The 26,855-nt window shown below is 35.2% G+C and overlaps 1 protein-coding gene across 2 annotated transcripts in view; it reads left to right on the top strand.

The window, feature by feature from the left end:
- LOC123866411 (roundabout homolog 2-like) overlaps positions 1-26,855 on the top strand; it is a 70,080-nt gene that overhangs the window by 28,592 nt on the left and 14,633 nt on the right. For both annotated transcript variants that reach the window (XM_045907962.1, XM_045907963.1), the window contains exon 2: positions 23,449-23,582. In XM_045907962.1, coding sequence (XP_045763918.1) covers positions 23,534-23,582 — 49 coding nt within the window. In that variant the 5' untranslated portion in view covers positions 23,449-23,533. The remainder of the gene's footprint in view (positions 1-23,448; positions 23,583-26,855) is intronic.

The raw sequence follows: 26,855 nt of genomic DNA, 5'->3' as shown, positions 1-26,855 counted from the left end.
CCATTAAAAAAATATTTAATCCTATCGTACCACTTGGATTACAATAATGTTCCTGCACGGCTTTGTAGGCTAATAATTGTGCGGTAATATTTTTACTGCCCAAAGTGGTAAAAGACTACTTTATAGTTTTAATAGTGGTGAAACAAGAGCCACTTTACGGGCAGATTTATAGTGTAATTTCTAAGAAAAGCATTTTTCTAACAAGATTTTTACATATTTTGGAATTGAAAACAGACAATGGCTAAAAAGTATAAAGCAGAAATACCTGTTGATGCGTTAAAGGAAATAAGAGCATTTGATATTAAAATTTACATATAAATATTTTAGAGAGGGTTGTAATCGCAGCTTCAGATTTGAGCTTAATTATTCTATCCGCTGGATAATTAATTAAACAAAGGACGCCCCGCAGGCTTAGGTATAAATGACTGCTATTGTTGTTTGGGTTCACGGGGAAAAATCTGCCAAGCTTCCGGCCTCTGCGCTACCATTGTCGTCTCATTCCAATTTACTCAGTTCTTTCATCACGCGATGCATTTATCATTCGAGATATTTCTTTAACTTAATAAATTGTTTATTGAACGGGCGTTTCTAATCGTCACCCCGATGACGCTGGATATCTTTTTGATTTGCGCGACAGATTTGTAGTCTCTTAGTCGGGGGTCCTGGCCGTTCCCATGGCATGGGGTGTTACGCTATTTTAGTGTGCTGTCAGATAATTTATGGGCATGCAATGCAACGCTTTTAGGGAGATGGCTCATGGCACATTCGAGACAACGATTCCTTAAATTTATGCCACCGTAAAAATGATAAGTGACGTATAAATAGGGATCACTTAAGATATTGCCTTTGGCGTTGAGACGCGACTTGATGTGTGTAACTAATTGTTAACATAAAATTTCTTCTTTATTGGATACAAGCCGGCTGTTTGTTCAATTTAATGCTTATTTTATTGCTTTATTTTTAAAGCACATATGTAATTAATTAGTAACATCGGGAGAAGAAACTTTATACTGCATGAAAATTATCTTAATGTTTATATCGTCCAAAAGTTATATTAACTGTTTTTACATACTTTCTCTGTGTTATACATATTATGAACACCAACCAGCGCATTTGCCAATTTTTAGGTACTCGAGATGACTCACATTCCAGTCACAGTCTAGTTCTGATTAAATAAAGGTAAAACAAAACCTGTTTTTCTGGGAAAACAGTATTAGTCAGCATAGTTTCTGTTTTCCCTGTCTACTTTGCTATACACAATCCAAATTGAGTTATCGTAATTTCTACATACATCACACATACAAACACACACTATAATTAGTAACCATAGTTTACCACGCAGGCCAAATGCGGAATGCGGATTGGCATTGGTAGACCTCAAACTTCTTTGAAGACATTGTGGAGAACTTTCAAGCCTGCAGATTTCCTCACGATGTTGTCCTTCACCGTTAAAGCAAGTAATATTTAACTGCTTAAAATGCACATAACTCCGAAAAGGCAGACCCCGTATTCGAGGGTCCGGGATTTGGTTCCGGCACGCACTATACTACCATTGCAGGTCCAAATCTAAACTGTCTACCCCTAGGTACATACTGTGTATCCCTAGGTACATACATACGCTTAAATAATCACCATGGCCAATTAGGTTTATTTTCTTCCCGAATAGATTTTCTGATGGAACGTCAAATATTCAGAGGCTTAACGAGGCCATTAAGTAGGTGAATCGTTGGAACAATTTGGTACTCAAATTATTTGTCAAGAGAGTATACTCCAAATCGGTTCCAGATTTAGAGTCGAAGGGTTCTGAAATCCAAAAACAATTTGTTGTTACAATCGAAACAATGCCGGTCGAGGTTATGGTAATCTTTAGAGGCGGCAGAAAATTTCTTTCGGCTTATTTTGTAAGCCTGTTCCTTCTTTATATTCATAGATGTAAGGGATATGTTGGATTGGGATACGATTACATACATATGTTCGGAATGTTTTGGAATATAAAACATCGTGTAAATCGATCTAAGCATGTCGGCATCGTAAATAAATAATTCATGCATAATAATTATTTCCGTATTTGGTAACTGGGTTTTCATTGAGACTGAGCCATCACAAGTTTATTCATTTGTTTATTTATTGGCATCCATCCACTAATTCCGTCAATCATGACTGTAATGAACGATTGACGGAACAGAGAATTATTATCCAGATTTTGTCATGCGAGCAAGTCGTTGCATTTGAGGGTAGGTTGTCGTATCTACAATAATATAAATACCTAAAGCCTATTCCCAATTTTGTTGCTATGACTGTGGCAAAACTAACAGCAAACCTATAAACAACGATTCAAAGTCAGTTTTATTTTGATTCAATATGGCCGTGATTACGTTGATATAATATTATATGTAATAGATATGTTTACCTGTCCAATTGAAGACTTAAAACTAGGACACTTGGCTCATTTGTTGAGTACTATCTCAAAGACTTAAACGCTATATTTTGCAATTTATGAGTAAATTCATGTGAGATTGTAGTCTGGAGCAAAAATCTGTCACGACAAATAAAAGTACACTAATGTTATTGCAAAAGTTGATATCCTGGCACAGCGCAATGTCATGGAAAAAGCAATGAGGTGTGATGTACAGCTGCCAGCATTGTGCCTCGCAATGACAGCGTTTGTCGTTTACACCGCAGTGTTTTATTTTGTGAATTTGTTTTTGTTTGACTATATTTTGGAGCGCGACTACATTTTAGAAAGCATTTATACCTGATAGCCTAGTAGTTAAGAGGCCGAATTCATTATTTACGTGGTCAGGGATTTGATCCCAGGCACGCACCTCTAACATTTTGGAGTCATCAATCAAAACATCATAAAGAAACCTGCATGCTTGAAAGTTTTGGGAGGAGACCCGTGGTCAATAGCGAGATGACGATCGGTTCAAATGATGATGATGGTGATTGTTTTGGAGCTTTTTTAGCCTGTTTTATGTACAATTTTCAACTTTTTCGATCTACCTACCTTTAAAACATCTGTAGATGCGTGTTAAAATCTTAGTTTTTGTAGCGTCAACAAATACTTTTCCCTAATTTGTTATAGTGAGGTAAAAATATCTTCCTCTTCTCTCAGGGCACTTTTAAATCTTTTTAGTCGTATCTAGGACAACTTTAAATCTATGGCTGCATCCCTCCGGGAATAGAACGGTAGTTGAGTATATAAATTAGCTGTCAGGGCGCTAATCGCTCCGCCAGCCCGCGATGAAACTTTAGAGTCCATCAGTGGTTGTCTAAAAGGCCAACGTATGTTTCTAAAATAAGCCTACAATAACGGTATATTTACTCTATCCGTTTAGCACATTGATGGATATTGTTTCTCGGGCGGTTGGGAAAGGATTATGTTTTATCAACTACATAATATTAATCCGTTTCCGGATTACTAATGGATCCGCTTCCTAAATTTTACCTAACTTTTTGGCGTGCATTTAATGTGAGTCAAATAAAACCTGTTATCTTCTTATTTTATGAGAAGAAACTGACTGACGTGGATGGGCAGACTGACTGATCGACTGACTCATACTATATAAACCTACAGCTCGAAGCGCTCGATAAAACATGAGTTGTCGCATCCAGGTTCTCTCTATAACGTAGACCCCTAGAAACGATTTCAAGTTATCCCAATGAGATTTTTACAAAAACGAAATCCACCCGGACTAAGTTGCGTGAAAAAGCTAGTTTATGATTAAGAATAGAGATCAAGAGCAATATCTCAATTCTTACCATCAAGCAAAATACAACGTGGTGCGTCCCGGGATTTTAGCCGGCAAGAGTCCGATATAACCTCAGTGTCCCATCGGGCGCGGTGGTATCTACGACGGATCCCTACATGAAAAAAAGGTCTGATGGTTAATACTTTAACCTCATATTACACCCATTAAGAAATAATACTGTCTAACTGCACAAAACAACTTAGCAAGTTCAAAATGTAGGCTCACTTATGGCACTTATGATAAATCAAGACTGGCTTTTATTTAGCTTGTTTTAGATACATTTTTTTGTTAGTACCTAATATTTTCACAGATTACTTAAAGTTAATGTAAAGACGATGGGGTGTTTAATCCTAATTTTGAATCCAAAGTTAGCGTGAACGTTGCGAATTAGGGCGGCCGCTACAGAATCACACGGTTAGCAGAAAAATGGGTCTGGAGCAAAGTACAATAGAGCGCAATTACGTTCCGGCCATAATGAGCGCACCAATGAGATAGCGATAAAATTTCGCCTCACAATACCGCCATAATTAGAATTAACTGTCTCACTCCCGCCCACATCCGATGACCGTCTCAATTGTGGACCATTGACATTGTCCAGAATTTAGTCCGGATGACTTTTGTCCCTTTAAATTAAATCTAGTGTTATTTGCAGGCTTAATGCTAAAAATGACGTGAACTGAAAAAATGCATAAGTAACCGTTATATACAGCAGTCCATTCAGAATTTTCTTATCTATTGTATCGCTTGTAAAGTGTGGCTCATAAAACGTGTGGAAAAGACAACTTAGTATTAGGCTTGGTATACACCAGTGCGAAAACAGGTGAAGATGAGTGACTAGCAGACCAATTACATATCTGATAGATGACGCGAAAAAATGAATACGTCACCTAACTACAATCTGATTGGTCTGCTAAGCATTTCCGTCCATCTCCGTTCTAGTGGATACTGGGTCATAATATATATTGTTTATATAATATTGTTTAATATTCTTTATTGTTTTTCTTGTGATTTTGTGGAAAACTTAACATTTAAGTTTTCAACTGCTGCAAAAAGAAAATATTATGGTTTCTTATTTACGGATTGTAACTGATATTTCAACGCGTTGTGCATTATGAACCTTGTAAATGGCGTAAAAAATATTGAGTGGCACATTTACGAGTGAAGTGTTTTGTTTCTGCAAACAGCTGCCCTATAAATAAAGGGGCCCTTGTGTAGCCAGCGTTTCTTTCATACCCCCGGTTTTTGTTAAATCAATTAAAACGATACAGTTTCTTGAGAGCGTTTGTTATTGAAATTCACGGATTGCCTCTCCAGCGGGTAATTTAGAGGATTTAGTGGGAATTAGGAAGAATGGCCGCACAGTGGTGCTATTGTTGGTGGTTTTCGGAAACAATGCCTTATTGTACTACGACTTGGACGACTTAACTGTACTTTGATATTTGATAAAGCTACGTCTCTAACTTGGAATGTTTATTGTTTAATCTTTATTAGATTAAAGCTACTTTCAGTATACGTACTATGATACGTAATATGTATATATTGAAATTTAGATAATACTCCCTTGACCTAAGGCCATCAATCAAAGCTTCGAAATTCAATCTGTATTTTTAGACCCTCCAATTAAGCATAATTTAAGATAAGCCTTTAATTTTTCGTTACGGGTGGGCCTTTAGTGTAAGCCGGTCATTAGCCACCTTTTGTAGATCCATTTTTATACCTTTTGTCTTAAAGCACATCATATTTCTCGAAGGTAATCCATAATGCATGAGATACTGTTCCCTTCATAGCAATTATCTGTAATAAATCTGAAGTTAGAGCAACAGCTGATGCCTTTATATACAGACATTACATGATATACAAAAACACATGCATGTTTTATGAATCGAAGTGAAAAAAATTGGGGTTCAGATTATAAAAAAAATTCAGCTTATCGTTCGAGTGCCACTTCAGTGACCTCGCCTCGTCGACACAGGGCGACCGACATTATCTCCCAGAATAAATGACCAATTAAACAATCTAATTCATTTTGGCCCCAGTCCTCGATGGGGTGGAAGCATAAATCAACATGTCGTTGAGTGGCGATAAACATTTTGTGACTTCCAGCCCAGGTGATAAAAAATTGACCACTTTTTTCGGCGCTTCGCCGCAACGACGCTTTTAAAGGGTGACATTTTTTAGCTTTAACAGCTCCTTAATTGTGGCAAGGCCACCCTTTATGGCTTAAATTCGTCCCTTTCAACAAAAAAGAGTCCTAATAAATGACTATTCAAGGCTCCGAGCAAAAAATAATCGGTAGCCTCGACTCTAATAATAATGAGAGTTTGATAAAATTGAATTCTTCGCTTGATTCGCCGCTGATGCGTCGCCACTTAGTCAAATATTTTTTTAATGGTCGCTTAGGCTATTAAGTGGCAGCTAATGGTGTAAGCAAATAAAAGGTGGTTACACTTGTGAGTATTAAAGTGCCACAATGCGTCGTTGCGGATAAGAGGGTCAATATTTTGATAGCGCGCGTGGTGACGGTGGGATTGTAGGAACATGTGGTCAAACATTGTGCAACATCGAATGTAGTTGTTTAATCGCCGCGGTTAACGGCACGTACGGTCAAAACAAACGGAGCTGCGCTTTCGCTACGCTCCTAAACCATTACAATTTACATGTCATGGCATGGTACAAGTATGCTCGGCGATAGTGACTTTTTTTCTCTCTCTCGTCTGGCTTTAGAAAGATTAGCCAATGTCAAGTTATTTGTAACAAGTTAGTTGAACTGTACAAGTATGGACCCCGTCTGTGCCGGCGCTCGCCGACATACACGCGGCACCCCCTTAGAGCGCTTTCCAGTCAGTTTTAACAAAAAAAAAACACTCCAAAAAGGCAGAGCACGCCCGCCAGCTAACACCAACACAGACAAAGTCCGATAGTGACTTTGACATTGTGTAATTTCCGAACGCGGCAATTTGTTAAAAATGTAGATTATGTGTAAATGTAATGTCGACTTGCGTTTGTTCACATTTGTTACACTTGTTGTATGTAGTCCGTACAAAATGAGAACCCGCTCGCCATTTTGACTTTATGTGTCAACTATCATGTCAAAAGTGCAATTTACCATTAAAATAAGGACTAAAATCGTACTTTTGACATGAAAATTGAATAACGTTAAAATGGCGAGTAATGTCCCGTTTTATATTCCAGTCCCACACCGGTCAATAATGAAAAATTCTAAATTTTCAAATCCTGATCACAAACCTACATCCTAAATGGCTGAAATTGGTAAGCGCCACAAGTACCTAGGTATGCCTCTCTTATCGAGAGTTAAATTTTTGTTCTGTTTGCCGTGGAGAATGAGTGCTAAAAAAATTACGAGACATTTCTCCGCGGTTAATAGTCTCGTCTGGTAGTAGAAGGGCTGGCTCAATTTTTGCACATAGGATAAAAAAAATTGTATTATCATTCATCACCATCATGGACTACTGATAAAAGGCCTATGCCTTTCTCAAAAAGCGCCACTATACCCAGTCCTCAGCCTTCCTCATCCATCCACTTCTCGCCACCCTCTTTAACTCAGTCGATCTAACTGGAGGGCGCCCCATTCTACGCTGAGATATATGTTTGCGGTCTTTACTCTAGAACTTTCCGGCTCCAGCGGGCATCACTCCTACGGAAAATGATATAGTTACTTAAGTATTGCCATAAATTCATCTGATGACACTGTTTCATTCCAACTTCCAAGTGAAGCTACCTTTTAAAGTCATCTTTACTGATTTTTAATGTCTGTATAGCTCCTGTACTATAAAGAGTACGACGAAGACCGAAATAAACTCCTGCGGTGAATCAGCCGACAAGTCAATAAATTCGTGGACTTCAAAGGCAGATGTTCGCGGAAATGCAGTTTTTCATGTAGGATTAGCGACAAATACTAATTAATTTGCGTAAATGCCACGTAATTTGCTTTACGAGTAGGTACATTTGACATCCTGCAAAGCTAAATTATTTTGCTTTTATCAAAAGGATGTTTCGAGTTTTCAGTTACGAATGAATGAGCGGCAGAACGTCAAAGCGGGTTTATTTTTATTTAAATATCAACAAGCATAGTTTCTTTTTTAATTCATTAGTTAGGCAAATTTTAAACATGGCACATTTTACATTTAGCTAGAAGTAGGACAAATAGTTCGGGTAGGATTCACCGATTACCATACTAAGATTCTCTGGTACCCTTGAAACCATTCTGCTGTTTACATTTATAAGGCTCCTATTTAATGAAACATATGATTTATATAGCAATTTTGCTCTTCTGTCCTCCTTATTATCATCTTATTGTTCAAATACTAGTCATCAATTTTCCAGACCACCTAAAAAACTCAGTATTCTCGCTTCGAAATCACCACCTATGTTCATATATTTCCTTTTCCTGAACTGACTGTTTCGTGTCTTATTTTAGACTTTCTATTTTGTATTATGTATGAAGTCTATATTTTCATTGTAATGTTGTGTTTCAACTATGTAATATCATATTGAATAATTGCGGTGGCATTTTTTAAAGTCTGCTTACATTAGTATTTGTTTTTGTACAGTAAAAAGTTAAGACGTGAATTCAGAAGTGAAGATAAATTATTTAGTTAACATCCAGTTTCTCATATTAAAATAACTGCCTTGAAAATAACTGCCTTGAAATAAAAGTAAAAGTTTAGGGATTGTAGTTTACTAAGACTGAAGAATTTAGCGAAATTCATTCCATCATCTTATATTTCAAGTGCTTCGCGAATCTTAAAGGCAAAAATGCTTTAATGACTTGGAAAATTCGACACTGCTTGCGGGCATCCAGCCGAATTACAGTTTTATCGACGGAACGAAAAGATTTACGCGCACAGCTGTCTGTTTCTTGAAAATGTACAAAATGCTGACACCCAAATTAAATTATGGAACATACGAGTACTTAAATAAAAAATTGGGAAAATTGCAAGCGGTAATCATAGGTCCAGACTTTTCCAAAAATTTATGACTATCCTATTATAACGAAGTTTATTTTACTATCTACAAAATAAAATATAACTGGTATTTTGATTTGGCATACTGGAACTGAATATTAAATCAAGTTTAAAAACACGTCAAACAGAATCACAAAAATAGTGAAAATTACATAAATGTACCTGGTAGGTACTTTTCAAATGAAACTCTATCCATTTTGAACTGGTAATTTAGAGATATTTTATTTTACTTTGTTAGAAATAAAACACTTGTAACATTTCAGTTCACAGTACTTCGACTCCTCGAAGTCCAGTAAAAATATATTTTTACGACATTTCCCAGAGTACCAACTCGGACGGGATATAAAACTACATGTTTCGAAACGCTTGGAAATTATAACGTGCAGAACGTAGTACCTACCTACTGTTTGAATTTTGCAATACTGTTAATTAAACTTTTATAGCGAAATACTGCACATCTTTAAGGATAGTACAACGTCACAGAATACCATAATTTTGTTTCATCTAAAAAACTGTTGGATCACATTTATTTTTAAAAATACTTTTTGGATGGGTGTTATTGATAAGATTCTAAGAAGAGAGGTTATCAATTCCTATTTATTGGATAATTTATCCATTTTGAAACAGATATATGCAGTGTATTTCAAAATAACACTATCTACTGTTTTTCGTGTTAATCTTCATCATGTTTCCACAAAGAGACAATTTGCGAGTACTCAAAGGCTTCCTATGTTCATTTTCATGCGATGACATAATTAAGTCATCCCATATTATGTCATGTTTTGTTATAATTAGCTTGAATGACATTAATTCTTATAGAAAAAGAACCAGTTTCTTACATAAAGCTGAAATTCTTCACATACACATAGTTAATATGTCAGCGTTCGTAAAGTTCACTCAGGTTTTCTTTGAAAGTTCCACCGTTTATATTTTATCGATGTCACAAAACTGCGCATCGGCAAAGTTAGCCGCCACCGCTAGTCTCGTAAACTAAACTTTTATACATTTCTGCGTTGTGACATTTCTATTTCAAACTTCAAAGTTGCTGCTTGTTCGTTTTTATGTCCGATGACGTTTTGAAATTTAACTAATGTTTGATACTAATATAAAGCAACTTTGGCATATTTATAAACGCTTCTAACGGCTTCGTTATCTTGGTCCAACGTGTTTAAAAATATGGCAATCACATAGATATCTACTATTTATATTCCCATTTCCAAAACATTTCCGAATAACTGACTAAATTAATAATACTTTATAGTAGGTATTTAGAAAAGAAAAAAATTGAAAAGAAAGTTTGGAATTGTGCAACTATCGGCTTCCACATGTTTAATTTGGTCCTAGTTAAGTTCTTATAGAATGAGACTAAAATACTAATAAGCCTAGAAAAATCCACTCATATTCAACATATTGGTGGGAATCCTATAATAATTGACCTCTACACGTCTACCAAGCATCTATCGTACTGATACATCATCAGTTACTTGGCAAATCACAGTAATTACACTTTGGCAATAAGGCTGTTAAAATTTTAATTTACTACGTAAACTACGTCAAGAAGTTCGTGAGCTCATAATATCTTCACATTACTTACTATTCTATTTCTAATCCTCAATCGTTCATAGGCTCAAAAAAATTACCCTCGACAATAATTTCGTTTCTGCTTTGTGATGCCGCTTCCGGCATACACAATAGATGCATGCAAACTTCGTGAAATGGGTAAAAATAATCCTCTACCAAAGCCCAATACATCACGCGAACTGTCAGTTGAGACCGCACGAACAAAAATAGTCCATTGTGAGACGAGCGATGCTTTGTCAAAAACTTTGGTAAAAACTTGTGCAATTTTTGGTGATACACGCACAGACGCGTCTGCACAAAAATTCTACAATAAGCTTAATCCTGCACCCGAACACGTTACAAATCAACACGCATCCCAATTGACCATCAACGAGATCGTTACTTTGAATCAACACAATGATTAATGACGGTTACAATTAAAAAATAACTTATAATGTCTCGACTGACGACAAATAGGCGTTTGAACTCTTTTAATATTAGATCATAGAGACTGAAGCTCTCGCATCGCAACCTACAATTAATCAATTCCAAAATGGGAGCGAGTTATATTTTACAAGGCTCCTTTCAATCCTTCTTTGTGTGGGTCTTAAACGTCGACACTCGCTACTCCACCATAAATATGGTAGCCGTCGTCAAAACAAACATTATTCAAAAGGCTTGTTTTCATTTATTTTTACAATAACACTCACGTGTATAAAATCACCGCGTGTGATCTTGGTAGGCGCAGGTTTCGTGAGAGTTCTCTATTTACTTTTAAGGCTACTGTTAAAGAATTTACTCAATGTTAGCATAATTCATTCGAGGACATTTACCTTATAATAAAAGTCTTGAGTAGGTGTTAGTAAATGTTGCGCTTCTGTGGCTTTATAGGCTGAGAGACGAAAAAGAAATCTGTCAAATCAATACATGACAAAATAAATGCTATATAATTTACTATGCTTCAAGCATAGATATGTATTCAAGACGGTACAATGACTTCAAGAGACCAAATCCAACATTTAAGAGGATACTTGTCAACAAGCCCCCGTCGATTTCCTACGTATGATATTATTGTTCTTATCTCTATTTGCCCTGGTTCGTGCATTCTCGGTTCCTAGATCGGTACATTTGTGATATCCAATTCAAATTGCTGTGATTGGCTGAATTTACCATGTTCTTGCTGCGACAGTGAGTTTGAGCCACTAGCGGAACAATGTTAGCCGGTCAGAAATGATTGCAATTAGTCAACCTGTTTGACGTCCGTGTTCTGTTTTCGATTACAAAAAAGCAAAAATTGTTGTTGCAATCATCAATTTTAGCAAATAGTGAAAGAGAGTCGGCCAATCAGAGGTCACAACTACCGCCACACTTTCTGTCAAACTTTGGCAGTAGGCCTGCCGAGTAATGAAAACAAATTTTTCATTCTGTCTAGGTGTAGGGTAGGTGTAGGGTTGCCACCTGCCTCTTTTAGATTTACAGGCTACCACCATCAAAAGTACGGGGTTTAGATTTGTTTACGGGAGACATTGTTTCTTATATATTGTTGTATTATTGTATTGTTTATTATTGTATTTGAAGAAATAGGCGGTGGTTCTCTCTGAAAGCTTATTTAGATATTTCAGTTTATTTGTATGTTTTGTATTTTTTCTCTGTATGTTGCCGGGTCTTGATCGGTGAACTGTGTTTGCAATGTGGTTTTAAATAAAAGATTATTTATTTATTTCAATAGCTTTTAAAAACTCTTCATTTTGTAAAACAAAATGCATGTTAACTTAAAATTACATTTAACTTGTAATTCCACCTTCAAAGTATCAATACCATGGCCGTAGCCAGGAATTGATTTCGGGAGAGGTTTTATCAGGGCCGGAACTGAATCCTGTCATGAGGAAAAATACGTTCGCTCAACTTTATGGGCTAATTACCTGGTTAGTTGAATTTCGCCTTTCAATTTGATAGTGGAATAAAATACAACAATGAAAAAGCGCAGCGCAGTGAGCGTAAGTGTTTTTGGTTCAATACAGAAAAAAATAAGTGAAAGGGAAACGAGTTTAGCCATAGCAAGATACTTCTTTACCAAAATTTTGATACTTACTATTCAGAGGTAACTTGCACCCCAGAAACGAACATAAGCTTTTTATCCCGGAAAATCCCCCACGGAATTTTTAAAAACCTAAATTCATGCAGACGAAATTGCGGGGCATACACCAAGTAATACAAATTCAAAACGCGAGTGAAGCGAGCGCGAAATGTTTGATATATTTCCAAAAAAAATTGGTAAGCAAATGCAAGAAATAGTGTAAGTATTATTTTAGGTTTAGGTTTTTGACGGTCTCCCAGACGCAGTGGCCATTTCTAAATTTCTGGTCTGGTGGGAGGCTTGGGTCATGGCTAGTTATATGGTTAGTATGGCCCTACCGGCCAAGAAATTAGACTGCACTATTACCACTAGGAGAGATTAAAGTCAAGGGCTAACTTGTATAAAAAAGGCTTAGATCCTAAAACCAACCTCCGCCTCTTTGGCTACGGCCATGATCAAAATCGAGTGGGTTTCGGCTACGCAGGTATTATTCTACGCATTGTCGCACAAGGAAAATATGTATTCTTTCTACTGGACATAACGTCAGCGTTTGGTTTCGCAAGCCAGCCCGGCTGAATTTGTAAAAAACCGGCCAAGTGCGAGTCAGACTCACGCACCGAGGGTTCCGTATTCGGGTATTTTATTTCGACATTTTACACAAGAAATCAAAACTGTTATGCATTAAAAAAAATATGCATAAAAATAAATAAAAATCTGTCTTAGAATGTACTGGTAAAGTCCTTTCATATAATAACCCACTTGATTTAATATTTAGTTACTTTGAAAATTGAAAATACTAATATTTGTTCATGAACACATGACAGACGAAGAGACGGACAGACGGACAGATGGACAGACAGACAGACGGACAGACGGAAAGACAGACAGACGGACAGACAGACAGACAGCGAATTGATCCTATTTCCTTTTTGCTTTTGAGGTACGGAACCCTAAAAATATTTAGTTTTATTTGCCTCATATTTTATTTTCATAATTACGGGTTTCTGTATCCTGAAATACCAACCAGTAACCAGTAAAATACGGGGCCTCTGGCAACCCTACTCGGAAATCACTGTCACATTCAAGTTAATGTCAAATATTTTGTTTTCGATTACAGAAAGCTGCATCAATCATTATTAAAATATTTTATTTGTTGTGATTGGCTGAATTTTTGAGTTTCAGCCAATAAACAGACTGTTTGCCAATTAAACGTCATAACAATATAAATGCCAGAAAGTTTAACCAAATAAAACAAACTTAATGAGAACTTAGTGAGAATGCAAACGGCACACAATTTATAATACATATTATGTTAGTCGTATATAATAGATATTATAGTAGTCGTTCACTTTGGTAATAGTCAGATTGTCATCAGTAAAGTTGATATTGGTTGATGTATCGTAAATTAGGTATTGTTTCGGTGACAAATATTTTTATAATCTATTTATCTTTGAACAGAATGGAATAGAATGAAATGGAATGGAATACAATGATTAATTTTTATTCCTGTAAACTTTTAGGTAAACTTCAAAGTGTTTTTGAATGGTCAGAAAAATTTACCACTGGTTCGGAATGCCGTTCCTACGTTTCTAGGGTTTCGTACCTCAAAACGAAAAACAGAACTCTTATAGGATCACTTTGTTGTCTATCTCTCTGTCTGTCGTGTGTGTCAAGAAAACCTCTAGGGTACTTCCCGTTGACTCAAAACCATGAAATTTGGCAGGTAACCTAACTGCGTAATTTTGGCTAGTTTTTTTAATCGATAAAGAAAGTTTGCGACATTGTTCAATAAAAAATTTGGATTCCAACTCCTCAATCCTGATGTTGCAGGGGACCTGACTACTAAAGCTAATGGGATTTAAAAAGTGTTGATTATTAATTGATATTGAAGGTATCTATACCAAGTAAATACTTTGTCGTTGACCTCAACCCTGATGCTGTAAGAAATTGCATTCCTAAATCCTGGTGATCCCTCGGGATTTGAAAAGGATCATCCGTTTAAATGTTCTTACGTGATACAGAAACAAGTTGCATCCCGGGGACGGGCTATTACGGAGAGGCAACTTTTGTTCTGGGAAATGAAAGGATCGGGATTTTCAAAAACCTAAATCCACGCGAGCAAAGCTGTGGGCATTAGCTAGTTGTAAATATATTTAAAAGCTACTATAAGATAATAAATAAGGTACTTATTTCCTTATATTTTTATTGTATGGCAGCGCGCGGTTTTAAATTATAAATTGCACGTCCTGTCCTTTTCTGTAATACATTTTTTTCTCAATATCTATCGCTTTATCTCATAGCAAGAGTCCGTAAGACATAATACAGTGAATATAGGCAAAATATACAATTTTTGCAGTTTCCACGTCAGTACCTGTCGAATTTTTCTAACAGTGTAAGCAGCAGAGTTGAGTTTACCATCAAGTGTTGATATGTGGGTGTTCCATAGAAGCTTTGCATCTAACGTTATACCGAGAAACACGGGGTTCTCCTTTATTTTCAACATATGATTATTTATCAATGAATTTATGTCATTTAAGGTCCTGGTATTGGGCAGTGTGAATTGAACACACTTAGATTTCTTTGCATTTGGAATTGATTTGGAAGTAAATTGTTAGCAATAAATCAGAGAGTGACCTGTGATATGGCATTACATATAGTATACATTGTCAAAAATTATAATATTAAAGCTGTGCGTATTGCGTGAGGAATTGCGTATTGCGTGAGGAATAGGTGCAACTTGCAGGGTTTGATGCATGCGCTATTGCCAGCAAACATGAGACATATTTTTATCTACAGGCAACGTCTGAGTAGGTAACGCATACGTCTAACGCAAGTTGAAATGTACCAGTGTATTTAGTTAGACCTATCGACAAGTTTAGAGTCGGGTGTAGTTTAAATGTGGCCCGTGTGTTTAGACCAGTTTAGATTGTCAGTTCCGCCCCCCGTCACCGTCGGGGGTTGGTCGTCCCCCGCACCTCACCACCCCTCTTGCAGAAATCGAGACAGCACGAAATTTTCAAGATTTCTGGGTGTAATTTCTGGTTTTCGTAGTTCCAACATAATTATAACAATATAAAATATATAACGATAATTTTTTTACTGCATGATATTCATTAAATTTTCTAGGTCTGTGGTTTTTCCAAATTTCATTAAATTGCTTCGTTGTCTAGAAAAACGAGCACAAAGTTGGGCCTTTTTTTAAAGAAAAATACAAATCTTTGAACCCCTGTAATTTTAAAACTACATATTTTTAGAAAAATCTAAAACACCACAGACACAGATATTAGTTTCTAGACTATGTCTGCAAAATTTCATGGACTTTGGTTGCTTAATATTCAAATGAAATGGGAACTACGATTGTATGGAGTAAGTGACGGAGAGAGCTCTGTTAAGGCATGAATTACGCAATAAATAATTAATTTATCTGATTTTTAACATAACTTATCATCATCAAAGCTTCAGTTTACTAATTTAACATTTTGTTTCAAGAATTTAAAAACTTAGGCTCATATTTATGAATTATTGGGCTAAAGACAATTTTTAAGTTTTTGTTCTGTATACAATTTAACAACTATCTCTGAACCTACATATACATTTCCTTTTATAAATGTTCCAAGGAATCCGTTTAAATAAATATGTTTTCATGCGGGACACATTCAAGTTATATTAACCAGCTCCGCACACAATCTCGAATGTTAATAAACTATGTTGACGCAGCCAGCCGTATGTGAAAAATAAACACGATGAAGACCAGAGCTTAGTGCATTTGCTAAAGTTATCTCTATGTCGCGCCTCGAAAGTTAAATGTCAACAGTCAAATTATGTTTCTGAGTGTCATCACTTCACTAACGATGTCATTGTAGCCGTACAACTTCAGTATTACCAATATTGAAATAAGAAATGTAATAAAGGCAGTAAGAAAGATTAAGAACCTTAACTTCTTTAATAGGCACAGAAACGTCTTCCTTTTGAACTTTATTAAATGTATTATCTACAAGGCTATAATTAGATTACGTGAGCACCTCAGGTTCAATCGGGTAGAATCCAATCCTTTCTTAGAATATGTAACTTGCAAAATCTCAAATTTCTATGCAGCAGTTTGAGCCCTTGGATGAATAAATACTCTTTGAGCCACAGTGAGTTTGAGTAGTACTTTGGTATGTCAGTCAGTCAGTTCTTCCTTTTGCATATCAAAAATCTATAAAATCACTTGTCTTGAATCGACTTCATCATGGTAGCGAACGTGAATGGCCAAACTGTTTGTAGTACCGACAGCTACCACTAGTCACCACTCTTGGGTATAGGCCACTCTCTTTTTTCACTTCTTCAATTCTAGTATTCTGGCCGTTATTGTCACTGGTTTTTAAAATTCATCTAGAAGTAAATAAGTTTGTTAGGAGTCATACTCATATAATACAACGAATACTTACTATTACGAATAGGTACTTCACATCTACATCATTTCGGCGCGTCGCGCCGCCTCTAATCGAAAGAGCTCTTTGTTTATTGGATTGAGCGATACATTTTTTTGGTTAACTGCCGTCCCGTCATCGTTCAAGTGGCAATAAATTATAAACTTAACCTTGGCCACGTTTGTTTTGGTTAACCGTTTGTTTCTAAGAGCATCTGTGTCTCGTGAGAACTCTATGGTATGAGGTTTGAACTTGGAAATCTCCGCACTGGCAACATCTTACAATAATGCTTATTTTTTCTACTTGAGTGGGTTATGATAAATTTCTTTTTAACACAGTCTCTTATTTTAAAATAACGTTCTGGTTTGTAGCAGATAAAGGTCATTGACTAAACTTAACAAATATTTCATTTGCATCTAGCAATTATATTATATTTTATATTTTACTGTACGACTTATGTTTATGTTAATGTATGCTGTGACTGCCCGTAAGTGGAGTTGCATAAGAGCCCTAGAATTTAAGGAACAACATGTATTTAATCTAAATGTGTAACTCTGTGGGCGGTACATAAATAAATAAATAAATAAATAAAATCTCTTGTAGTAAGCGATTAGGTAAGAACTAGGAAGTAGGTAAGTTGGGGTCCCAACCCAAGGTGCTACAATAACGGCCTTCCAAAAGAAAGCGCAGCGTTGGACAGACGACTTCAAATGAATCGGAGGGAGACGCTGAATTCAGGCGTCGCGTCGTCAGGTAGTCAGGTAGTCCCTACAAACGAAACCTATGTCCAGATGTGGAGTGGGGACGTCTATCGGCCGATAATGACAAATTATGATGTTAAGAAGTAAAGTGAATTGCAACGCTATACAAATATACAGGGTTACTGGTAATATGTCGGCAATCTGTTAAGGGGGTGTAGGCGAAGTAATTTGCAACCAAATGACCCCTAATGACCCCTAGGCAAATGTCAACCATTTTCGAGTAATTTGACTTTTTGTGTTTTTTAGAAGAATTTGAGGTATGCAACTTTGAAAATTTATAAAAAAAAATCAATGCATGAATTTTTTTTATTTTTATTATTATTTGCTTGCTAACACTTCAATACATAATAATCAACCATAAAATGATACATATCTTTAATAGTTTTTAAATCACAGCTACAAATCTGAACAAGTTTCATAATTTACACCAGGTGGTCTGACAAAAATGGTCGATTTATGTAAAAAATTACTGAAGAACTTTATCGGCAGAACACATGAAAAACATGTACAACTTCTCAGCTATCCAACGAGATACAATATGGTACCAGAAATTAGAAATTGGCCGAAAAAAATGCAATTATTTTGAAAAAAATGAAATCGTCTTAAGAATACGAAATAATATCTCAACGTCGAATTTTATGGTAATATTCTTATTTCTTATTTAGGATGAGTAATGAGTTATAATTAATCTTACAATTCATTTTCGAAGTATAAAACTCTAAAAATAACACTCTAAAAATAATGAGAGTTCCAAGAATGACATTTTTAATCCTTTGTGTGAATACGTGCACCAATCAGCGCTCTCGGATAAGAAGAGCTTAAAAACTTTATCTAGTGACTGGATAGAAAAAACAAAGGCATAAATAGCCAGATTTGCCTAACATTTTTCAGAGAATAGGATAATAATTAAAGCACTGGCAAGTACAATAACATTAGGTGAAGGGTGGGATCCTTAACTTATTTAATTGTATTGTATTTATAAATTCTTAGACTTAAAAGATAAGACATTTAAAATGTTTCATAATTTGCGCAAAACTGCAAAAATTTACAGTTTGGTTGTGCCACTCGTACTGTACAGATCATCTCTACCTAAGTTGGTACCTACATCATTGTGAATTTGGAAGTGAATTGACCTGGCTTTTTCTTATGGACTGTTTCTGGCATACTCTGTGATTTGGCTTGTGATTGGACTCTGATTTATTGCTCTCCCGACAATTTGGCGCGTCAAAAGGACTAATGGCTGCAGAAAGAACCCAGTACTCCAATGAGGAATACGCCAATATCCTTTTTTGTTATGGATATTGTGACGGCAATGCTTTGGCCGCTCGCCGTGAATATCTTCGCCGATTTCCTCCTCAGAGGAGGCCCAATTCCTTGGCCAGCAAGATGTCCAGACCTGACACCTATGGACTATTATGTCTGGGGACATAATATGAAGAACCTAGTGTACGATGTCTCACCAGTGCCATCAGTCGAAGAATTGAAAATTAGAATAATAAATGCAGTTAATTCAATAAGAACCAATTTGACAAGTAATGTAGTAAAATCTCAATTAAGAAAAAGAATGCGCCTGTGCATAAGAAATAGAGGATCACATTTTGAAAATGAACTTTAGAATTTAGTTTTAATGGCTTAGTGTAACTTATCTACGTAATTATTTTAAACTTCCTAAACGATTATTGTAATTTTTGATTGCAGACGATTACGTCTTTTTAACAATAATTGTATTTTTTTTCGGCCATTTTCTGATTTCTGGTACCATATTGTATCTCGTTGGATAGCTAAGAAGTTGTACATGTTTTTCATGTGTTCTGCCGATAAAGTTCTTCAGTAATTTTTTACATAAATCGGCCATTTTTGTCAGACCACCTGGTGTAAATTATGAAACTTGTACAGATTTGTAGCTGTGATTTGTAAACTATTAAAGGTAAGTGTCATTTTATGGTTGATTATTATGTATTGAAGTGTTAGCAAGCAAATAATAATAATAATAAAAAAATCCATGCATTGGTTTTTTTTTTATAAATTTTCAAAGTTGCATACCTCAAATTCTTCTAAAAAACACAAAAAGTCAAATTACTCGAAAATGGTTGACATTTGCCTAGGGGTCATTAGGGGTCATTTGATTGCAAATTACTTCGCCCACACCCCCTTAACGGATTGCCGACATATTACCAGTAACCCTGTAGACATTCATCTTTGAATGTACCTATTTATCTACTAAAAATAAAAAGTGTGGATGTTTATATGTTTATTATTCAATCACGCAAAAACTACTAGATGAATTTTGCTGAAATTTAGAGTAGAGATAGATTATACCCTGAATTAATACATAGGCTACTTTTTGTCCCGGAAAATCAAAGAGTTCCCGCGGGATTTTGAAAAACAAAAATCCACGCGAACGCAGTCGTGGGCATCAGTTAGTAATTTAGTATTTTTTATGAACATAGTTAATATCGCCTCCAAAATGATAATAATCAACCATTTAATAATAATCAGTTACTGCCAATCTAAAATTCAATACAGCATCTAATTTTCGATTCGATTTCCGATTCGTATGAGACTAATGAAGTTCCATTCGAACACATTATCCGGTGAATTACTGTGGCTCAGCGCATTGCTGTTGATTAAAATCGAAAATGAGCACGAATTTAGTTTATCTATTTCGACATTAACGGTCGGGTTCGGATGTGATTTTAGAACTATAGTGTTACGCTGTAATTCCGGGTGCATGTTAACAGACAGGCTACGAAAAGGCTCAGCTATTACGCTATAAACGTACGATCTCGCTATGCAAGTTGATTAATTATTCCTCATAATATAGTTACACATTTTGACGATAGGTTCTGCATCATTCAATTTTTTTTAATAAAAGTAGGGGCTGCTTAGCAAGTCTGCTTTTGACACAGCGAAGAACCTTACTGCTATAGATTAGGCCGTTCACAATATTTCATGTTGATCTCAAAATTTTCGTTATACAGTCCAGAATTCGGCCGTTATCACATACCAGGCAAAATTTATTGGCTGTCCCGTAATCTCCCTATATTTATAACATGTGTCCCAACCTTATCTCCGGCGGCTACTGCAGCATCTTATTACTGAGGATATTTTTATCATTGCCCTATAAAACGTGGACAAAAAATATTAAATGTTATAAAAAGGCATATGTATTTATGAGCGCTTTTACATGTGACTCTTTTTATATGCTTTTAAATGATAATAAATTGGTTTCATTAAGTGATTTCCCATGTCATCCTATAATGAAAGAGTTAAAAGACTATCTATACATGTAAAACAGTAAAGTGACTGACTGACAGACAAAACATAGCCTGTCAGTGGAACTAGGAAATCAAATATCGATAATTTAAAATTAGACAGTAAGTAGGTACCTACCTGGTATTTAGCAAATTTTTTTAAAAGAAAAAGTGTAATTTTTTGCGTAATTTTTTTGAATCGATAAAAGTTCTTACTAATTAGGTAGGATCTAACTTGAAGAAGCATGTTGGAATAAAATAATTAATAATTGAAGAATATTTAAGATAGGCGCTAAGCCTATACCTGTGAAAATATAATTTAACTCCAACGTATATTGCCCCCAGGCCAGTAGAGTATGACGGAAGTTTATATCAAAAGTAATTGAGCCAAGTAATTTAACCAGTCAAAAGTTAAATCAGGGTCATGGATTCGTGGAACAATACAAGCCAATAAACTCATCCTCTAAGGGTTACAGATAAAGATATTACCCGCACATCTCTTTAGATTGAATGTGTTCATTATAATATTATCTACAAATTAATGTTAACCACCATTGCGATAGAGATCATATTCCGATATTTCGGAATAAATTACGCAGTCCACTTGAAAATAAATTAAATACATATTATTATTTCCAATTTGTAGTAACTGAAAGGGTTAGGAAATGTCAATATCCATTGATTCCAAGTAAACCAGTATAAGGATATGTCAATCTTTTTATATATGAGAAAAATAATAATAATTCTTTTCGAAAACGCATGATATAAAAGTGACATTAAGATGTGACCCTAATATTTTGTTAGTTTAATGTAGGTAATGACCTGTGTTTTATGCAAGTACTTGTCTTGTCTGTCTGTCTGTGTTTTTATGTAAGTACCTGTAGAACATCGGGTAGTAATAATAATAATTATTATGTCATTATGTAATTGTACTATTAATCATATTACTAAGCGTAACGGTAATATTCTATCAAATTAATATTACATATATTAATTACTAAATACTCTACGAGGTCTATAAATCAGGACATAATCCGTCAGGTATTAGTGATGAATAGAGCTGCTGCAGCTACATTTGACACCGCCTTATTATCATTTACTGTGACCAATATACCTAGCTAATTATTATTATTAGTGTCTATAAACTGATCAATTAGTAACGAGTAAATGTTTCTTTATGGTAAAATATGATGTTTTTAATAAATAAAGTCGAATGCAGCATTTTTGTTCTATTTATTTACATTCTTTGTTATTAGAAGTTAACTTTGGAATGAAATAAAAGGATTGCGTTATGCGCAGTCAATTCGGAAAGCTATTCCACAACAAGTTAGAGCTTCAAATCTCACTCTGACAGATGTTTACAGTCTCCTTAGTATTCCAAATAAATATTATTTTGTTTACGTTAAATCTCCAGTCCGGGAAGTGTCCGCTACTTTATCAACGTCTGTTTGCGTAATTTGATTTTAAAGGTCTGACAGCGGTTGGAAAATTCGATAATAATAATTATGTATGTGTACGTAACGTAATTTCATTTGAATTGAAAATTGAGAAAGTCACTTTGTAATACTTGCTTTCATAAGCGTTGATCTTGGAAATGAATTATAGGTATGTTATCTAAATCACACTAATATTATAAAGGCGAAAGTTTGTATGTGTGTGTGTGTGTGTGTGTGTGTGTGTGTGTGTGTGTGTGTGTATGTTTGTTACTCCTTCACGCAAAAACTACTCGACGGATTTGGCTGAAATTCGGAATGGAGATAGATAATATCCTGGATTAGCACATAGGCTACTTTTTATCCCGGAAAACCAAAGAGTTCCCACGGGATTTCGAAAAACCTAAATCCACGCGGACGAAGTCGCGGGCGTCAGCTAGTGTAATATAAAAGGAGTATATGACTGACTGACTGATCTATCAAGTATCAACTCACACCTCAAACTACTGGATGGATTGGGCTAAGATTTGGTTTGCAGATAGACATTTTATGACATCCGCTAGAAAGGATTTTTGAAAATTCAACCCCTAAAGGGGTAAAACAGGGGATTGCAATTTGTGTAGACAAAGTCGTGGGCATTAGCCAATTATTCAAATACAGCAATAAGATTTCTTTTAAGTAACGAAGTTTCAGTGGTATAAGAATGAACATACCCAATTGGTTAAATTCAAATTCAAATTCAAATTATTTTTATCCAATTAAACTTTTACAAGTGCTTTTGAATCGTCAAAATAATCTACCACTGGTTCGGAATGCTGTTCCTACCGAGAAGAACCAGCAAGAAACTCGGCGGTTGCTCTTTTCAAATGTACAATTTACAATAATATTTACAATTTACAATATATTAACCTAATTAAAATTTGAAACTAGTTGTTGTCCGCGCCTCCGTCCACGTGGGATATTCTCTTCTATTCTATTTTTAATCTTCTTCTTTTCTATTTTTCCACGTCCTTTTCTATTTTTTTCGAGGGAATCTCTTACATATTTTTTGGATAAATAACGTAGCCTCCAGGATTTGAGCTACCTCTACGTACTCATAAAATTTTTAAGTGGAGTCGTAAAAAAAACAGACAGAGAAACACTTTTGCATTGATAAAAATATATTAGTATAAATTAATATTGATAACCTTTTTGAAAAATATTTTTTGTTTCAGATGGTAGTGCTGAAACATGATTAGAAGTTTGATTCGAAGATACCAAGAGTTGGAAAGATTGAATATGTGGGAGTGAACAGCCAGCATGGGATCATTGGCTGCGGTGACTGCTCTCCTGGGACTCTTCTGTCTTGGTAAGTTTATTTAAGTTTTATATTGGGGATTTTTCAAATGTTGGATAGTAGTTCGAAGAAGTAGAATGCGGAAGTCCATGATATAGAAAGAAGGATAAGCTTAATTTATTATAATCCGACAAAACAGACGGCCACCCTTTCACTGCTAAACATGCGGGAAAAGCAAGCTACGAAGCAAGCAAAAAGAATCACACAAATCCTCCAAAACACACTTAACCTTCATTTCTTTACAAGTTTTGATTTGATTTACAAAGTACGATAATAGCAAATTTTCTTTATTCTACTAATCATACCTACACTCGGAGAACATAGCCTACAAAATGACCTATCTTCTCTTCAAAACGAATAGACTCCTCACTAAGATAATATAATCAGCATTCGCCAGTCTTGGTACGTTATAATATTTGAAACAATCCATCAGCAGATTAAAGAAAACGCCCAATAAATGAAGATAATAATGTTTTCCATCAAAAACTCATTCCATATGTTGTACTTACAGAGAAATAAAGAATTCATGGTGAAGTCAAAGTTCAAGTCGCGCTAATAGTCGCCCTCCCATGGGGTTGCATTCCCCCGCACTATCTTAGGGCTGTCAGCTCACCACGAATCAATTTAAGGAGTAGGTATAAATTACAAAGAACATAAAAAAATATTTTTAGTTCCGCTGATATTAAACGTCATTTATTTATTTATTTATTTTATTTAGAAAACTTTATTGCAAACACAAAGATATTATATACAGAAAACATAGTATCATGTCATAATAGTAAAAAGCTTCGATTCATGTATTATATCTATGAATGTATCTATAATGATAATCATTATTTGATACTAACAACTTAGTCAAATTGTAGTGAATTGTTGTTATTATCATTTCTTAATAATAGAACTCTACAATCGCTCAAATAACAGTCAAGCAGGAGTATCAACAGACAGTACTCAACAGATAACAGATAAACAATATGGTTTATATACGTTACAAAGCTTTTGGTAAGTAACTAGGCTGTAATGCGAGAATTTTTGAAAGGTTGGCAGCCCTACGGACTATTAGATATTTAGTGCCACATCGTACCATCTTGGATTTAAGCCACCACTTAGCTGAATGTCGTTAGAAAAATAACTACTTACCTTCAATATGTCGCAGTTTTAGAGTAACTATTGAGAGAATTGTCCTGCGAATTCTTGCGAAAAAAGAAGGGTCTAATAGATTTCTTTAGGTAGTCAAAATTCACCGGTGAGTGTTTTACAAATATCTCCTATCTAGTGCAGATTTATCTATTACGAAATGCTAATTAATTACGTCGATAAATAAAATTATTAAAGAAATACAAATATCCATAACATCCATAATCTATTTAAAAAGAAGATCATAACTTCTTATGTGATAAAAACCATGTCTAACCTACAAACGTAATGAATCCCATGGGTGCTATAAAAATGTAAACGAAAGCGTAACTTATTGACAAAACTCATTAGTTTAACAAAACACACATGCAGAGATTTAGTGACGCATCTGTCTATTGCATATATTTTACAATCAGCCGAACTTGGAACAGACTACAAACTTACCAAACAGAATGATGTATATTCCCCCAGTTAGAGAAGTCACGCTACAGTATATTTATTTTAGCTGTGGTTCAGGAATCGATGAATAAAAACGCCGCGCCCCAGGCGGTTATCAAAGCGTAAAGAAGTTAAGCTAATGTTAAACGACGCCTATCTTTTGTATCTAATGTGTGATGGATGCTGCGTGAAATATGGTTAAAAAAAATGAAAATAAAAAGAATCAATCGCCCGAAGTACTCCGAATACAATAGCCATGCGTATAAATCTTTGTAAATGAGATGATATTATTTGAAAAATGACTCGTATTTCCAATCTGATTTCGAACAAAAGTGACTTTTATTTTATGAATATTGACACATTTTGACCCCTATTACTAATATTTAATGTATGTATAGTATCCGATTTAAAAGCATCGATACGGATCCAGCAGTAACTTGTTTTGAATGGATAGAAGCGGAAGTTTGAACAAAAGAGCGCGAGTAGTAAATTAGAGGTTACGATCGAAAATCATAAAATTCAGGTCGAAAATATACGTTGTTATACCTACTCAAACATACGTAAGCAAACAGGAGCCTCTCTTTATCATTGAGAATCGTTTTTTAAATACACACGTCACTGCTAACAAGCAAATCTTTATCTGGACGGTCGATCGCTAAAATATTTTTTGTGTCGCTTTAAGCACTTATCCGATCAGATAGCTTTCAACTTGCAAACTATACCCTTTTATCTGCCGGTATTAATGGAGACAGTTCAGAAGCAGATAAAAACAGATTGCTTAAGTGTTTTCGGTGCCGCCATATACGTTTTGCTCGTTTTTGCTAAATCTGTGATTGCGTAATGCCAAAATGTTTCTACATATGTATTTTTTGTAAAGGCAGTCAGTCCTACCAGAATTCTTGTGAATATCTACTTCTTTTCATAAAGGACCTTCTGGTTTATTTAGAAAACATTATTTATTATTCTGATATATATGAAACATTCATTAAGCTTAAAATTTTGTTTCATTTAAACGCAACAAACTCCAAAATCTTTACAAGAGTTCTGCAACTTTATTGACCGCTAATACTTTAAATACAATTGTTGGGATACCTATATCTTCATTCACTTTCAAAATAAATATAGTATGTACCTACATATACTTATAGAAATAAAAATAGGTATATCAGTATCAAAAACACACTATCAATGTCTATATTTTTTCAACTGTCCACGCGTCGGCATGCTGAGAAAACAAATTGAGAAGAAAAGAAACATCACAACTGTCGCCAACGTTTCCGTAAACTACTATAGAGAAATGGCTACAGCTCCCACAACGTTGAACTTTACTTTGCCAAATTCTAAACTCTCTATCCTTTCAACCCTATTTCAATGGTATAAAGCTCAAAATTAGACGATGGTTTTGCAACGGCTAGCAAAATCGGTTATGTCCGATTGTTTGCTGTAAGGCTGCTCCCATTTTACGCAGGTATGGGGACCCTATGAAAGACGACACTGTGTCAACAATTTGTCTCTGCATTAGAAGAACGCCTCGCAAGATAAACACAAGAATCTCACGAAATTCATATTAGGCTAATCCGGCCATCCGTTGCATAAAGACGGCTAATTTTCAACACATGTGTGACAGTGTTTCGTTTTTTTGCATCGTAAAGTTTAAGTGCTATTTCATTAGCCGTGACATTTCTTGAACTTGGAGCTATTATTCGATAT

The sequence above is a fragment of the Maniola jurtina genome, chromosome 6, assembly GCF_905333055.1.
Source record: "Maniola jurtina chromosome 6, ilManJurt1.1, whole genome shotgun sequence".
Classification (NCBI taxonomy): Eukaryota; Metazoa; Arthropoda; class Insecta; order Lepidoptera; family Nymphalidae; genus Maniola; species Maniola jurtina.
The sequence above is the reverse complement of the archived record's forward strand: the minus strand, read 5'-3'. Positions and strand labels throughout refer to the sequence as shown.